This window comes from Scatophagus argus, chromosome 4 (genome assembly GCF_020382885.2).
Source record: "Scatophagus argus isolate fScaArg1 chromosome 4, fScaArg1.pri, whole genome shotgun sequence".
Lineage (NCBI taxonomy): Eukaryota > Metazoa > Chordata > Actinopteri > Scatophagidae > Scatophagus > Scatophagus argus.
In genome coordinates, this window is record NC_058496.1 from 26,140,835 (window position 1) to 26,157,941 (window position 17,107).

General features: G+C 39.7%; 1 protein-coding gene across 1 annotated transcript in view; it reads right to left on the reverse strand.

Moving 5' to 3' along the window:
* Window positions 1-16,201, reverse strand: part of LOC124057617 (endophilin-B2-like) — a 38,390-nt gene extending 22,189 nt beyond the window's left edge. The window contains exons 1-3 of the mRNA XM_046386031.1: window positions 16,040-16,201; window positions 15,411-15,552; window positions 9,065-9,193 (exon numbers count right to left, since the gene is read on the reverse strand). Coding sequence (XP_046241987.1) covers window positions 9,065-9,193; window positions 15,411-15,552; window positions 16,040-16,147 — 379 coding nt within the window. The 5' untranslated portion in view covers window positions 16,148-16,201. The remainder of the gene's footprint in view (window positions 1-9,064; window positions 9,194-15,410; window positions 15,553-16,039) is intronic.
* Window positions 16,202-17,107: the final 906 nt, after the last annotated feature.

Here is a 17,107-nt window from a genome sequence, read left to right on the forward strand (position 1 = left end):
AAATCATATTGAGGTGGTAGCAAAAGTGAAACTAAACAGTTGAGATTTTGTTTTACTTGTCTTTTTAGTAATGTCATTCTCATGTTGTTAACTGCTTTCCTGCCTGTACAACATCCATTGCACGTCTGCCCGTCCTGGGTGAGGGATCCCTCCTCTGTTGCTCACTCTGTTTCTTCCATTTTTTCCTGTTAAAGGTTTTTCTGGGAGTTTTTCCTTAATCGATGTGAGTGTACTAGTGAATGAGGTAATATTGGACAATAATATAGATTTATTTTGTTTAACAGAAACCTGGCATCGGCCAGAAGAATATGTCAGCTTAAATGAATCCACTCCCCAAAGTCATATTAATACTCACATTCCTCGAGATACCAGCCGAGGAGGTGGAGTTGCCGCCATTTTTGACCCAAACCTATCATTTAGTCCAAAGCCCAAAGTCAACTACCATTCATTCGAAAGCCTTATTCTTATCTTATTTTTATTGTTGTAGTGTACCGCGCTCCTGGCCCATACTTCGCGCAGCATTTATCTCTCTCTTAGATTCAATTGGCTTCTGTCAGTGTGTACATGAACCCACTCATTGCTTCAATCACATTCTTGACCTTGTTCTGACATATGGTATAGATGTAGAACATTTAACTGTCTCTGAACAAAATCCTCTTCTCTCTGACCATTGTTTAATAACTTTTGAGTTTATACTATTTGACATCATACCACCAAGAAAAAACTCCTACACTAGGTACCTGTCTGATAGTGCTGTGGCTAAATTTAATCAGAATCAGAATCAGAATTCCTTTATTTATCCCAGAAGGGAAATTCTTGAAATAGTTCTGTTGTCATTAACTTCAGTATCATGTCCCCATACGAGTGAACAATACAATAATCCCTCTCAAATCGACCATTTCGTGGACAGTGCTGCAAATTTACTAAGGACGACTTTAGACTCTGTTGCTCCGCTAAAAAAGAAACTCATAAAGCAAAAGAAACTTGCACCCTGGTATAATACAGAGGTTCGCAAATTAAAGCAAAACGTGCAAAAACTTGAGAGGAAATGGCGTTCCTCCAAACTTACTGAATCTCGCTCAATCTGGCAAGACAGTCTTAGATTGTATAGGAAGGCCCTACGGACTGCCAGAGCAGCCTATTACTCAAAATTAATTGAGGATAACAAGCATAATCCCAGGTTTCTCTTCAGCACTGTAGCCAGGCTGACAGAGAGCCACAGTGCTATCGAGCCTTGTATCCCTGTGACCCTTAGCAGCAATGACTTAATAACCTTTTTAACGACAAGATCTTAAACATTAGAGACAAAATTCAGCACCTACTGACCTCAGCTGGTACTGATGTAACATCAAACATTAGTGTCTTAGAACCAACAGTACAAACAAATAATCATCTTGACTGCTTTTCACCTATCGATCCCCATCAGCTATACTCACTCGTATATTCATCCAAGCCAACAACATGCCTCTTAGACCCCATCCCTACCAACCTTCTCAAAGAAGCTTTACCCTTACTTAGCACCTGTCTATTAGACATGATCAATCTGTCCCTGATAACAGGCTATGTACTCCAGTCCTTTAAAGTAGCTGTAGTCAAACCTCTCCTTAAAAAACACACACTTGACCCAGAGGTTTTAAGCAACTATACACCAATATCTAACCTTCCATTTCTTTCCAAGATCCTTGAAAGAACCGTCGCCAATCAGTTATATGACTTTCTTCAAAATAATCACTTATTTGAAAATTTTCAATCTGGCTTTAGAGCTCATCATAGCACAGAAACAGCATTGGTCAAAGTCACAAATGACCTCCTCCTGGCATCAGAAAAGGGATTTATCTCTGTCCTTGTACTGTTAGACCTTAGTGCTGCATTTGACACCATTGACCACTCTGTCTTACTGCACAGATTGGAACACCTAATTGGCATCAAAGGAACTGCATTAAGCTGGTTTCAGTCTTATTTATCAGATCGATTTCAATTTGTTCATATTAATGATACATCGTCCACACTCACAAAAGTTAGTCATGGAGTTCCCCAAGGTTCTGTCCTTGGGTCAATATTATTCAGCCTGTATATGCTCCCCATTGGTGATATTATTAGGAAACACTCCATACATTTTCATTGTTATGCGGATGACACACAATTGTACTTATCAATGAAACCAGATTAAACAAATCAGCTAGTCAAGCTTCAGGCATGTCTTAAAGACATAAAAACCTGGATGACCTGCAATTTCCTACTTCTAAATTCAGACAAAACTGAAGTTATTGTTGTGGGCCCCGAACACCTTAGAAACAAATTATGCAGTGATACTGCATTGCCAGATGGCTTAGCCGTGGCCTCAAGCTCCACTGTAAGAAATTTAGGAGTTATCTTTGACCAGGACATGTCCTTTAACTCACACATAGCGAATATTTCAAAGACTGCATTCTTCATTCATCCTCCACAATATTGCAAAGATTAGGCACATCCTGAGTCAGAAAGATGCAGAAAAATTAGTCCATGCATTCCTTACTTCTGGACTGGATTACTGTAACTCCCTCCTATCAGGCTGCCCCAATAAATCTATAAAGATTCTCCAGCTAATCCAGAACGCTGCAGCATGACTACTGACAAGAACCAGCATGAGAGATCATATTTCTCCTGTTCTGGCTTCTCTACATTGGCTACCTGTAAAATTCAGGATAGATTTTAAAATTCTCCTTCTCACATATAAAGCCCTGAACGGTCAGGCACCATCCTATCTTAAAGAGTTAATGGTACCCTATTATCCCACCAGAACTTTGCGTTCCCAAAATGCAGGGCTACTTGTGGTTCCTAGAGTCCTCAAAAGTAGATTGGGAACCAGAGCCTGCAGTTATCAAGCTCCTCTACTATGGAACCATCTTCCGGTTTCGGTCCGGGAGTCGGACACCCTCTCTATATTTAAGAGTAGAGTAAAAATTTTCCTGTTTGATAAAGTTTATAGTTAGGGCTGGCCTAGGCCGGCCCCTAGTTATGCTGCTATAGGCTTAGACTACCGGGGGCCCTCCCATGACGCACTGAGCTCTTTCTTCCTCTCCCTCTCCTTCTACACACATCCATGTCCCATTAATGCATATTACTAACTCAACTTCTTCCCTGGAGTCCTTGTGCTTTCTTGTCCCGCAGATTCCTATCGATCATGATTGGACCTCCTGCTGCGGTCCTGCTATCGTCCTGCTCAAAACCTACTGCGATTACTGCTGTTTAGTCATAATCTGATTTAATTCTGTTACGACTCAGTACAGCTACTACCATTATTGTTACTACTATTGTTATCAAAATCACCATAACACATTCTCTATACTTCATTGTCATTATCTACATTTCCGATACTTCTGGCATTATTACTGCTGCTATGCATCTCTGCTTGTGTGCTCCTTCTCTCACACCCCACCCCCTCTGCCTCTCTCCCTCTCTCGCTCTCCTGCTCTCTCTCTCTCTCTCTCTCTCTCTCTCTCTCCCTCTCTCTCAACCCAACAGGTCAAGGCAGATGGCCGCCCATCTTGAGCTGGGGTCTGCTCCGAGGTTTCTGCCTTCTAAAAGGCAGTTTTTCCTCGCCACTGTGGCCAAGTGCTTGCTCAATGGGGAATGTTGGGCTCTCTCTATTTATAGTTTAATAAGTTTAAGAGTTTGGTCTAGACCTGCTCAAATTGGAAAGTGTCATGAGATAACTTTTGTTGTGAATTGGCGCTATATAAATAAACTGAATTGAATTGAATTGAATTGATGTTATGTTAAGCCCTTTGAGACAAACTGCTTGTAAAAATGGGCTATACAAATAAAGTTGTCTTGTCTTGTCTAGGAACCACAAGTAGTCCTGCATTTTGGGAACGCAAAGTTCTGGTGGGATAATAGGAAACTATCAGCTCTTTAAGATATATTGGTGTCTGACCGTTCAGGGCTTTATATGTGAGAAGAATTTTTCACTATATCCTGAATTTTACAGGCAGCCAATGTAGAGAAGCCAGTGCAGTGTTCTGGATTAGCTGGAGAGTCTTTACAGATTTATTGGGGAAACCTGATAGAAGGGAGTTACAATAATCTGGCCTGGAGGTAATGAATGCATGGACTAATTTTTCTTCATCTTTCTGACTCAGAATGCACCTCATTTTTGCAATATCGCAGAAGTGAAAGAATGCAGTCTTTGAAATATTTGATATGTGTGGGTTATGCCTGAACGTATCTCCTGAAGGTGTGGTATGATCAGTATACCCTCATGCCTTGCTGTGAGACAAGCTCCTGAATCACCATTTCTGTATGTGGCATTTGATATGCTATAACCAGCGCACTGTTTCACAACCCTTTGGTGCTGCACTTGAAACATAGATAAATTTATACACTCTACTACAGCAAACATTGAATGAATGAATAAAATAAAGAATTTACATTGGGTCTCATCACTTCTGTTTATGGATTGTGAGGTAAAATTTTGGCAGAACAACAAGTGCATGACAAAGAAAAAAATAGTGCTTATGTAATAATATATAAAACCACATGCACTTGGCTCAAGAAGACCTAGTAGTGATAGTAGTGAACACTCGTGCATTTGTTTCTCAAAAACAGCACCAAAGTTAGACTTTAGATTTTCCCTGCTTTATTCCCTGCTATGTCCCAAAAGTGTATGTAACAGAATTCTGTAATAGATTTCTCCTAAAGTAAGAAGAAGGATCAACCCATTACATATTGAGGAATTGGTAGATAGTGTCTGCCCATTTACCTTATAATGATCCGAGTCTAAACGTAGAATGGTCATTAGCTGCTCACAACAATGTAGTTTATTTGAAATGTACTAGGAATGTATTGCAACTTGCACCCAGGGATTCCAGTAGATAATAATAGTAATAATAATTCCAGACAAGTAGAATATTTACAGTATGAAGGCCTATCTGAAATAGACTTCAAAAAATCAAAATAATAAATAAATATACCAACCAACTGCAACAATACAGAAAATACAGTTTATCAATTGTCAAATCAACAAGGCCTTCTGGCAATCAGTGATCCTGGGGAACAGTTTTCTTTCAAGTGCTTGTGTACTTCTAATTAAGGCTACAACAGTCAGTTGATTAATCATCCCCTTGTTATAGCTTCTCAGTTGTGAGGAACTTTGTCTTATAATAGTGCAACTGAATAAGTTCAGGTGTTTCAATGTTGGCTGGTCAAAACAAGCTATTCGAAAATATCACATTGGGATATATGAAAAATAGTTAGTGAAATAATCAGCAGATTACATGAGAATGAAAATAAGAGTTAGTCGCAGAAAATCATGTGTCTAAATGTGATAGGTAACACAAGCTGACAGAGTGCAGATGTCAGAGCAGTTCGTGACAGGGATGGTATCAAATGGCCTTAGGGCTAAAATTTTAAATACCGGAGGATCGATAAGCTCCGACATTATCAGTTGTGGTTTCAGTAATAAAGATATTAAGGAAATGTAATTTTTTAAAATTTATATTTCTACACAAAAGATATCTTGAACCATTTCACCTCACATATGTCTGTGATGCATTTTTGCTATTCTCTAAAAGAGAAATCTCTCAGTTTGAGACTGTGTTTGAAGAGCCAGTCAGCTCTGTGTGTGTATATAGATATATATATGTACAGTATGTATGTAGTATGTAATGTTTTTTCTGGGAACCTAAATTTAACATGCTGAGTAATTATCTCTCCTCAAATGGGCAGTAACTACAGGATTATTTTTAGGTGGTTTTAAAAATACTGTATATATGAATTCTGCTTAGAGCGCTCATCACACATATCAATTGTATAGTAGGTCTCGAATTTTATTTACTTATTAAAATTTTATTTCATTTTTGTAGTCACATGATGGTCTCTGCACTTTTTTCATGTCTTAAAAATGACATGGGCCTGAAATATCACATGGAGGTAATAAATGTTGATGGGAGCGTTATCACACACATTCCCACATGCAGTCAGTCTGTAAAGCTGGGGTAAAGTCAGTGGAACCGGTAAGAGTAGCTATGTTTCAAAGTATCCAAATGAAAATATCCCACCCCCTCCCTTCAGCCACTCCTCTGAAACACATGAATGTGCATGGCCTGAATACAATGACTGCCCCAAAGCTCCAGCTGGAAAATATATGTAAGCGGCAAGTTTGCCATGGTCAATAAGCTCTCTTAGCTTTTGAGTATAAAAAATAAGCTACTCATGTAAATGCCAGGGGTTGTGTTAACCTAGCACTTTCCATCATTAACTGAACAATGAACAATGAACAATGAACTTCTGAACAATGCCAAAAAACTGATGGCCGACCGCCATTTCGACAGGTTAGAACAGGTAGAGACAAAATTCTGAGCCTTTGGTAAGCCTTTACTAGTCGGTTAGACACACAGACCTTTTCCATTTCGCACAATGAATATATTGTAGATGTAACTAAACCTTTAAAAAAAATCCTGAAAGCATCTGGGCATCGCTGCTGATCTCAACACCATACTTGTCACAACTCACTATCTGGGTGCTGTCAGCACGTTGAAGCTATGGACTGGATCCCATGGAATGTGTCTGTTACCACTATGGATCTGTGAGACTTGTAGCTGCACATCTGGGACATGAGCACATGCTGCAGGATTTCCTCCCTGCCAAGGCTTGCAGGCTTTGTTCATATTACCATTAAGAAGCACAGTGGCTGAGGTGTCACTGCCCTCTGCTGTTACCAGCATGGGCAAAGTGTGCATGGGTAGGCAGCTACATTGTAGGACAGGCTGGTAGGCTGTCCAGTCATTTCATTTAGTCCAAAAAATGATTGGTTAGGCTTATTACAACCTGAGACAGCCACAGACACTAAAATTAACACTTGAACAATGCAAACAGTAATGTAGTTATTGGATATGACTGCGGTGACACGGGTTTGACACTGGGTTTGATGTTTTTGCCCAAACTAGGAAACTGCTTTAACTCAAGCATGTATTATCTGATCTGCATCAGATTTTACAGATTTTGGATGCTTTGACCTGAACACATGTATGTGCAAATATTCATTTGTTCTCATAGTGCCACCTGCTGGTAAGATATGTGCTGTTTCCTAACCCTAACCCCACACTGCAGTCAGAACCACCTGTAGACCTTAATAATCATTTTTCATGGAATGGAGTTTCTGTGGATGCAAGGCGAAATTCCAGGCTTCACCACGAAACATGAAGTTGTTGTAACTCAACTATACATTGTCCAGTCTGCACAAAGATTCAGGCGTCGCATTTAGAGTGCAAACCTCAAATCACCAATGTGCCAATATTCACTTATACTCATAGCACACTCAATGCTGCTTGCAGCTTTAATTTTTGTTCATTTCATCCATGTTAATCAATGAGGACTGTCATACATAGTGGTACATAGAATAACTTTGTTCCAAAAGCTGACTGGAATTTGCTATAGCAATCTTTCTGATAATAAAAGTTTATATGAACTGTTTTGTGAGCTTTCAGTGTTTGATATAATATTAGAGAGTGATTTATTGCATTTGCATGTACTGAAATAATAACTGACAGTTTTAAGCATAAAAACCGACTTACTGCTCTATTCTTTTTAGATATAAAGTCTATAATAGTCTGCTCTGTGGATGATAAATGCATCATGTAGTGAAAACACATTCAAACACATAAGGCCACCATGCATACTGGTTGGGTAAGTGAATTAGCGTAACAGAAACGATAATGACTGCATAATTGCAATTTAATTCACCTAGGATTCATATTAACTGGTATCTCCCTGAAGCAGACATTCTTGGGCTCAATGCCTACAGAGTAGGCAAAGTACAATGATGAAATACTGTGACAGCTGGTAAACATAGTTACTAGTACTAGTTATAAGGTGTTGACATTCCTACTTCCTGAATGGCCCACTGACCAGCAATACAAGCGAGGAAACATGGCTGGCTAATATCTTCAACACATGCACACTGGAGTCACTTGTGGTGGGTTGTCAGCGAAACAGTCAATAGAGCCAGCAAGGCTACACGTAGTCGAAGTACAGACATACGAAAAAAAAAATATAGACCAAGACATATAGACATATAGACAAAGATGGCAGCACACGTACATTGTGAGGCCCAGTGTCTCACCAGATTTCATGGAACAGTGTTTATTTATCTCATTATACCTCAAGTATTCGCTAGACTCACCTACGTGAACCTTACATACAGCAGGCAGACCCTTTTGGACATTAATTATCAGCTGACCAATAGGGTTTTGGCAAACTAACACCAGAGTTAGAAAGAACACAGTGATCCCGCAGGGGAGGTGCAGAGGTCTGCTAAGGCTAAGCCCACACCAGCCAGAGCTGCACAGCATCTTCATCACCAATGTGCAGTCTCTAGCTAGCAAACAATCTGGATGAACTAAGAACCTGCACCCTCACACAGAGAGGGCTCATGGACTGCAGTCTCATGTACTTACACAGAAAACACGGCTAAGCAATGATGTCTTAAACAGTTTGGAGGAACTAGAGGGATGCACGGAGTTCAGAGCGGACAGAGACACAGGAGTGATTAAAGTAAAGGTGGTGGCCTGTGTATTTATGGGAACAAATCATGGTGCACAGATTCCGCCACTGCTGACACTTACTGCTCAGTGGATCTACAATATTTCATGATTGAGTGCAGACCCTTTTACCTGCCATGAGTTTGCATGCATCATTGTTTATCGGTTTATGTACCACCAGATACTCATGCTAAAACAGCCATGAAAGAACTAGGTACTGCTATGAGCAAGCTGCACAGCATCCTGCTGGAGCTTATATTGTTGCTGGGGACCTTCGACCATAGCAACATGCATACTGTACTTCAAGACTTCGCCGTGGCAGTGAAGCACTCCACTGCCAAAATGATGAATTACTTTTTCAGGACCTTTCAGTATGCACAAAACATATGTGAGGTAATTTATTTCGGTCTAATTTATTTTTGCTTTTAATTTATTAGTAGTATTTTAGTTATTACTTGTTTTCAAGAAATTGTGAAAAGACTACAACATTGTTGATTAAATTTTATTGGTCCCGAGGGAAATTCAGTAAGTGGTTGGATACTAACCATATGGAGTTCCAGGACCAAATTCCTTGGCTGCATCTTGCATATAGTGACCCAAAAGCTCGCCATTGGTAATTCTGGATGGTACCTTCCTGTCCAATTTTTCATAGAGAAACTCCTCAATTCTGGCACCTACAAAAGATGGGAAAAGTTTAATTAATATCACAGCTTGAACGTAAAGAAGTTGGGATACACCCTGGACTGGCTGGCAGTCAGTTGCAGGGCTGACACACAAAGACAGACAACCACATGCACACACGCTCACACCTAGGGGCAATGTAGAGTAGCCAATTAACCTAATGTGCATGTTTTTGAGAGTGTGGGAGGAAGCCGGAGTACCCGGAGAAAACCCACGCAGGCACAGGGAGAACACGCAAACTCCACACAGGAGGGAACCTGGAACCCTCTTGCTGTGAGGCGACAGTGCTAACCACTGGATCACCACCATACCGCCCCTCAGATTTCATGTGTATACAAAAAGCACCACAACACCTCAAGCTCCTCCTCCATTTGCCATCTTTTGATCAGCCAAGTTTCTATTTTGTTTTTGGTTTTTTTTCATGTGATCTACCTAGCCAAAACGGCTAAAATACAGCCAAAAGAAGGCAAAGTAAACATGGAGAGCATTGTTGTGCAAAATGCATATGGTCTCAGTTCAGTTTACTTCAGAGAGGTCCGAGTTTGTTCGATGTGCTCACATATGCGCAAAAAGTGCTGTTCAGTGAGTTCATTTGGATGGCTGAAAGGGACCAAGTGCGAAGACGCCCCTAGTTATGTAGGATAAATGAATGTCACGGATGAGTTGAGTCCACAGAATCACAAAGCTACATATACAGTATAGTAACCACGTTTTCCACAAATGCACTGCAGCAAAGAAGTAGAGGCCAGGAGGTTCAGGGGTCATGTTACAGAGACGAAAAAGAAAAGCTTTGACCAACTCATGTTTTATGTCTTTTCTGGGGTATATCTCAAGTTTTATGATAATACACACCGTTGAAAAGACATATTTTAACCTCAACCAAATTCAGGCCTGGTCTCAAGGCCTCCTTCCATAATCAAAAATTATTTAATATTTCTGTAGAATTTATTTCACATTCTTGTTTCTGGGTTGTTTTCCTGTGTTATTCTGTAAATCTGATTTATTCTATTATTTTTCATCATCATTTATTTTTCACACATTTGTCACTGACAGTTTTCTCGTAAAGCACTTAAGTCTTTACTAGTCACTAAAGTTTCATCTTTTCAAAATAAATGTGACTATAAATTACATAAGGGTCATGGCATGGAAAACATCAAGAGAGAAATCTGCAGCTTGCGACCTTTGTGCAAGAAAACTCACCAGAAAAGTATGGTTTACATACTCCACAAACACAGACATCACTACACACTATCACACATTGGTACATGTAGCAGCAGTGATGAGGATAATATTTAAACTAACCACAGATGATATGAAATATGAAGTGGGAAATGTGTAAATGTGGGGAGCCAAACTCCCAGATACAGAAAATAATGATGAGATCGTTGTGGTTTTATCGTTTCCACCATTATATAGACACTGCGATCTCTGCAGTCACATTCTTTAACAATCATTTTCTTCTTTTTTTTTTTTTTTTTTACTTCAAGACTACCTTAGTTTGCTGGACTTAATATAAAACTGAGCGAGCACTTTGACTCTTTATTCGTCACTGCATTACAGCACAGATTCCAAAAAAGTTGGAATGCTATGTAAAACGCATGCAGTAATATCCTTTACACAATCATGTGTGTCATAAAGTCGTGAGTCTTTGCTGGTAAACAACGGAACCGGAACTATCACCTGTTACCAATGAACCTGTTTACCTGTGGAATGTTCCAAACAGGTGTTTTTTATATTTTTTGAGCAGCATAAAACTTTCCCAGTAATTACTTGGCTCTGTCCCAACTTGTCTCAGATGTGTTGCTGCCATCAAATACAGAATAAGCATATATGTACAAACAGTCGGTAAAGTTTATTAGGTCAAATATTAAATATGTAGACTTTGGACTGTTTTCATTTGAGCATATGTCATAAAGAATTAGAAAATGATCACATTAAAAAAGTGGCAGGAGTCTTGCTATCACTGTTAAATTAAACCATTTGGCATAAATCCCCATTAAGCTATGAACAGCATGTGGAAGAATTCACGTCCTGTTCAGCAGAGAACCATGTGCTCATTTGTGAGTGTTAATGTTCACCAACTATTTCTCTATATCGATAATAATTCAAAGGCATGAAAGCTTTCCACAGCATGGCACTAAAGCAGGGAGGCAGAATACTCACCAGTGTGATCAACTGTAGCATGGAGAATCAAAAAGTGACAAGTTAGCGCTCCCTATTTTCCAGCGTGTCATTCTATGTCACTGTAAACCTAAGAATAATGCTAATAATGCTAATAAGTTATATTATGTACAAAAGTACTTGAATGGAGATATCATTGCAAATATGCTGACACTACCTTTTAGGGGTGTTGCCCAAATGTGCTGAGTGACAATTACTATGAGGTTATGCGTGTTACAGTGACTGATGACTGATTGCCTCTTCAGAAAAAAAAAAAAAAACAAAGTTTATTATATATACCTACATATTTCATTTCCCTATATTTTTTGACAAAGTTACACTTGCAAACTGTCCCAATTTCAAAGGTCCCGTGTACAGGAATTAGTGCCCCCTAACAGTGTTTTTACAGATTGCAACCAACTGAACACCCCTTATCTCACCCTCTCTTACAGTGGCTTAAAATATATGTCTGTATTACAAATTTTAATTAAAGAGTTTGGTCTAGACCTGCTCTTATAGCTAGTGTTTGGTTTATCTGTTTTGGGCTACTAATGATGCAACATGGCGGATTCAACAGAACACAACAAAAACACAATTATTCTTCAGTTTCAGGGTATTATGCACTAATGAAAGCATAAATATGAATTATATTGAAATACTGCTCCTAAGCCCTACACACTGAACTAAAGCTACACTGTAGAATCTCTGAACACTAGTGCCAACGTTTTTATGGCTGAGTCTCCGTTATGTTGCATGCAATGACACATGTTCCTGTTCCCAGTTGCACTGCGTACTGCTAATGGACTGTTTGTGGCAGTAGTGTGTGCAGCAGCATAGGAAATGTGCCAACAAAAGATAGCTTTCACATATTTAAAAAAATTGGTTTTATGAGGAAGCAAATATTTTCATCACATTTGTTGACAGACACTGAATATAAATGCAACTGTTTGTTTACAATTAAGGTTCACATTATATGGTATATAAAGTTGACTTCATAACTTCATATGTGAGGAAAGTTTTACACATTGGGCAAAACTTCAAATGTTGCTTGGCTCTGATCATGGGTGTTTACAGTACCTCAATGCTCTGAATTTTCAGTCTACACAATACTAATGGTCCTACAGGAAGAACTGTGAGTGTTAGACAACTAGAGGTTATGACTGCCCTGAGAGGCCTGTACTATGAAGCAGGATTTCTGGGGTGACTTTAGGTTTAACATAGTTAGGCTATCAGTGTTATAAAGTTAGTTCACTTCTTACCAGGGTACATTAACATGGTAACTAATGTTGAACACCTAACCTGCTGTAAATCACTGTATACTGACCAATCAATTCTCTCGAAAATTATGTTATTATTCATTTTTTTATTTATTGGAATACACAACTGCAATTCACACAGTTTTGTTGTTTGTTCTGCCATGTATCCTTCCTGCATTTGCTCATGGCTACACTGGGAGAACCTGGGTTGACCTACACTATATGGACAAAAGCATTGGACCATCACACTGATGGCCCAGTGATCAATGATCTGATCATTACACCAACAGGGACTTAGATGACAGTGCATTTTACATACATAGACAGCTTTGCAGCTGTAACAGCTTACACTCTTCAGGGAAGGCCTTCCACAAGATTCTAGAGTGTTTCTGTGGGAGATTCTATCCATTCTTGCACTATGTATAGTCCTTGTGTGCTATGTATAATCGCTGTGCATTATGTATAGTCCTCGGTTGTTTGCACAAGGTACAGCTATGAACAGTTTGCTATTATGTATAGTTGGCCATATATACAATTGTGTTGACTTTTGTGTAGCACCTGGGGCCTGTTCAAGAATTAGATTCAACAACCTCTGAGTTAAATCGTGGATGAAAAACTATGAGTTTATCATTTCAGAACAGCTGATCTGAGTTAGCTCAATCAACTCTGAGTGGGTTGACTCGGAGTTAAGTGCATGCACCACGACTATAAAAAGCCATCATCAATGGAGCCCAGATACAATGCATCCGGAAGTATTCACACCGCTTCACTTTTTGTACGAATGTACATGTTACATTTTTTGTTTTTCATTTTTAATAAATTTGCAAAAAAGTCATGCAAATTTGTTTCACTTTGAGGGGAAAAAAATGAATTTAACTCATTTTGGAATGAGACTGTAACATAACAAAATGTGGAAAAAGAGAAGCGGTGTGAATACTTTCCAGAGGCACCGTACTACAATTCACCACGGCAACGAACAGAGCGGGAAAAAAGGAAGGCCCATCAGGCAGTACGAGCATGTCTTTCATAGCAAAACCAACATGGCAGCAGTAAATGTCGTTCAGTGGTTATTTCAGTGTGCAGCAGCTTTATCTTTAACATAATGTCATCATCTGTTCTGTTTTATTAACAAATAAAACTATATTTGACTTCTATGTAGCCAACAGAAAAAGGGCAGAGGCCCAGGAAATGGGCAAAGGACCACCACCTCTGACAGAGGCACAGGAGAGATAAATTATGAATATATCTGCTTGACTGTAAAAAAAACAAAAAACAAAACAAAACAAAAAAAAGATAACACTCCAATAAGATGTCATTGGGACTAGACATACAATCCAGACTGGGCCTCAAAATTCTCCCCCTGACGCAAACGCAACTCCCTGCGAACTAAAGGCCTCCTCATCTATAGGATCCTTAATAAAAGAATATGCGATTTTAATAGCAATTACTGGGTCGGTCCCCACTAAAATGTGCATGCATGAATGAGAAAACGAAGCAGCACTTCACTCTGTTAAGGGGAGGAGAAAGACATTCGGGGTAACCGACCAGGTTATGTTCTGGAGGAAGGTTGTCTCATTTCACTGTTCACTGTACTACTGTAAACAGATGAAATGACAATAAAAAAACACCTGACTTGACAAAAGAGCGGAATGTGAGACACTCACCCCCGACACTGTTGAACGTCCAAGGAAGGGACATTGAGATAGTAGACTCTTGTAAGTACCTGGGTGTTCACTTCAACAATAAATTGGACTGGACAGACAACTCCACTGCACTGTACAGGAAGAACTAGAGCAGACTGTATCTGGAGGACTTTTTCAACTCTATGGTGGCATCAGCCCTTTTCAATGGAGTGGTCTGCTAGGGCAGCAGCACCTCTACTGCAGACACGAAGAGACTGGATAAAGTCATTAGGAAGGCCAGCTCTGTCCTAGGGAGCACGGTCGACCCAGTGCAGGTGGCGGGAGAGAGAAGGATGGTAGCCAAGCTATCCTCTTTGCTGGAAAATGACTCTCACCCCATTGTGCAATAATCCCCCACCTTTGAAGTGAAATACTATAACTTTTTACTGCTAATATTGTAAATAATTGTGCAATACTGTAACGATTGTGTGTATTTGTGCAAAGGTTCTTTTAAAAAACATTTAGTTTCAACATTCCCTTATTTACTTGGTATATTTTTTGTTCTATTTTTCTGCATCCTATCATGTGCCAAAACATCTGACTTATTTGCAATCTCTGTGCTGATGTGACAATGTAAATGTCCCCTCTGCACGACTAATAAAGGATTATCTTATCTTACCACCATGTTTCTACAGTAGCCCAAAACAGACAAACCAAACACTTGATCTAGAGAGGGCCTTCCTTGTTTCTCTTGTTTTTCACCACCTTAGGGGAGGATGAAACAAGGGGTGTTTAAACCATACACACTTGCGACTTTACACCTTAAAGAAGCTGATTTTCATAGAAATCATTAAATTGACTGAAAGTATTGGCTTTGTAATAAGAAGTCAGTCTAAACATGACGACACACTTGGCAGTATGGTCAGAACTAATACAGCATACACGATTTCTAGTTCATAGGTTAAAACATGTAATGCCACTGATGTGGTCCTTCAGCATTATGTTTTGACTTGAGTATTGAAGTCTATTATGCCACTGCAACTTATCATTCCCTTATGTTGCTTATTAATTTATCTTTTAATGAATAAAAAAAACCAGAAAAGCAGTAGTACTGCTTGAAGAGAATACACTCTCCACCTTTGATTATGGGATTGCCACCTTGATGCACATACTTGGGTTGGGCTGCAGCAGGACCTCAGTCTGCCTGTAGATTCTCTCAGTCCAGTGTTTGGTGCAGTCTGCGCGGCTCATCAGGTTCTCAAGGTGAGCATCCAACTCAGTCTTCTCCGCCTGGCCCAGTTTCTCCTCTGTGAACTGAGGCAGAGTACACAAACCCTCGGCTGAACTACGGAAGCACAGCTGTCCCTATCTCGTCTGGATGCTAAGCAGATTTTTGTGCAACGCTAGCAAAACAGCGTGATGTTTTGTCGCCACGAAAGGCTCGAGCTCGCCCCAGTGACATTTCCGTCCCCTCTTCCATGACACCCTCAGACTAACATTTCTTAAGCTGAATCTATGGTTAATTTAGCGAGCACAACACTAGCTTCACTTACAACAGCATCGGGACTGCGGTGTTTAATTACAATGTAGGCCTGAACTATAACCAAGATAGCTGAATATCAAGTAATAGCAACTAGTTCCTATCCTGTCATGTAACGTTATGTCTGCTCGTCAAACAATATGCTGGGGAGTCACATACTGCACCGTAACATAAGTCAGTAACGTCAGTAACAGCTGGCTGTCAAAATGAAGGAAGCACCAGTCGAATCACGTTACTGTGCACAAGAATTTCACTACTCACCTGAACAGCTCGTGTGAAAAACACTCCAGCACCGGAGGCTAATTTTTTCACGTTAAAATCCATTGTTTCTCTATCTGCTAGCCTGTGGTTACACTCGAAGTGGACCATTCGACACCATCAGCGGCTGGATGTGACGGCGAACATCCAAAGATCATGTGACCGCCATTAACACCGCCTCATTACGTCACACTTGTATCAATTTGCCGGACTGTTTAAAAAGTTAAAGAACGAGACTCAGTGTGATACAATAACACTAACAGTAGTGACTTCGCTTGGACTTGGGCAATTGCTTTGCTGAAGTCTTGTATTTAATTTTTCAGTCAATGCACGCAAACCAAAGGTTGGCCAAGAGATGAATCCGGGTACTCGTAGTTCTTTCGATGCCGCCATTTACATTACACCGTATGCTTAAAACGAACCATTTACTGTACCGTTGGTTCAAAATGAAACAGTGCTTCATTTACCTTATCCTTAATCCTTCCTCTAATGGAAATGATAAACCCACCAAAAATGGCAATTCCTTAATTCCTGTCAGCCCCACTTTTTAAGTAAAGTATTTCACTTCCATTTTTAATATAGTTGTATTCTAGTATATGTGATACAGGCTAACTGCATATTTTGTGCAGAGATGCTCACATTTTTTATTTTTTATTTTTTTGCAAGTCCAGTCAAGTCTCAACCCACTGACAGACACATCCATAAGTTCTAGCGTTCTATAATCAGCTGCATCCCATCCTACAGTGCATAGCCACTTTTAAGGAATAGAAAGTATGTTCTGTATTATCATCAGCCCTTTATCTATATGGTATCAGCATTGATTAGTGTTTTTGGTATATGATCACTTTAAATAGGCTATGTAATACAACATTAAATATCCAACAACTGCTTGGTGAATAATGGCGCAGGTCACACTTAGTGCAAACAAATGTGGCAATCATTCACTCGCTCATCTTTTCTTTTCATCTTAGATATGGCTAATGTTAGCAATATGATGCTTGCAAACCACAGGCACTAATTTTAACTTTCACATTACAGAGTGGCTCACCTTTCTGTGTGTTTTCAGGTGCA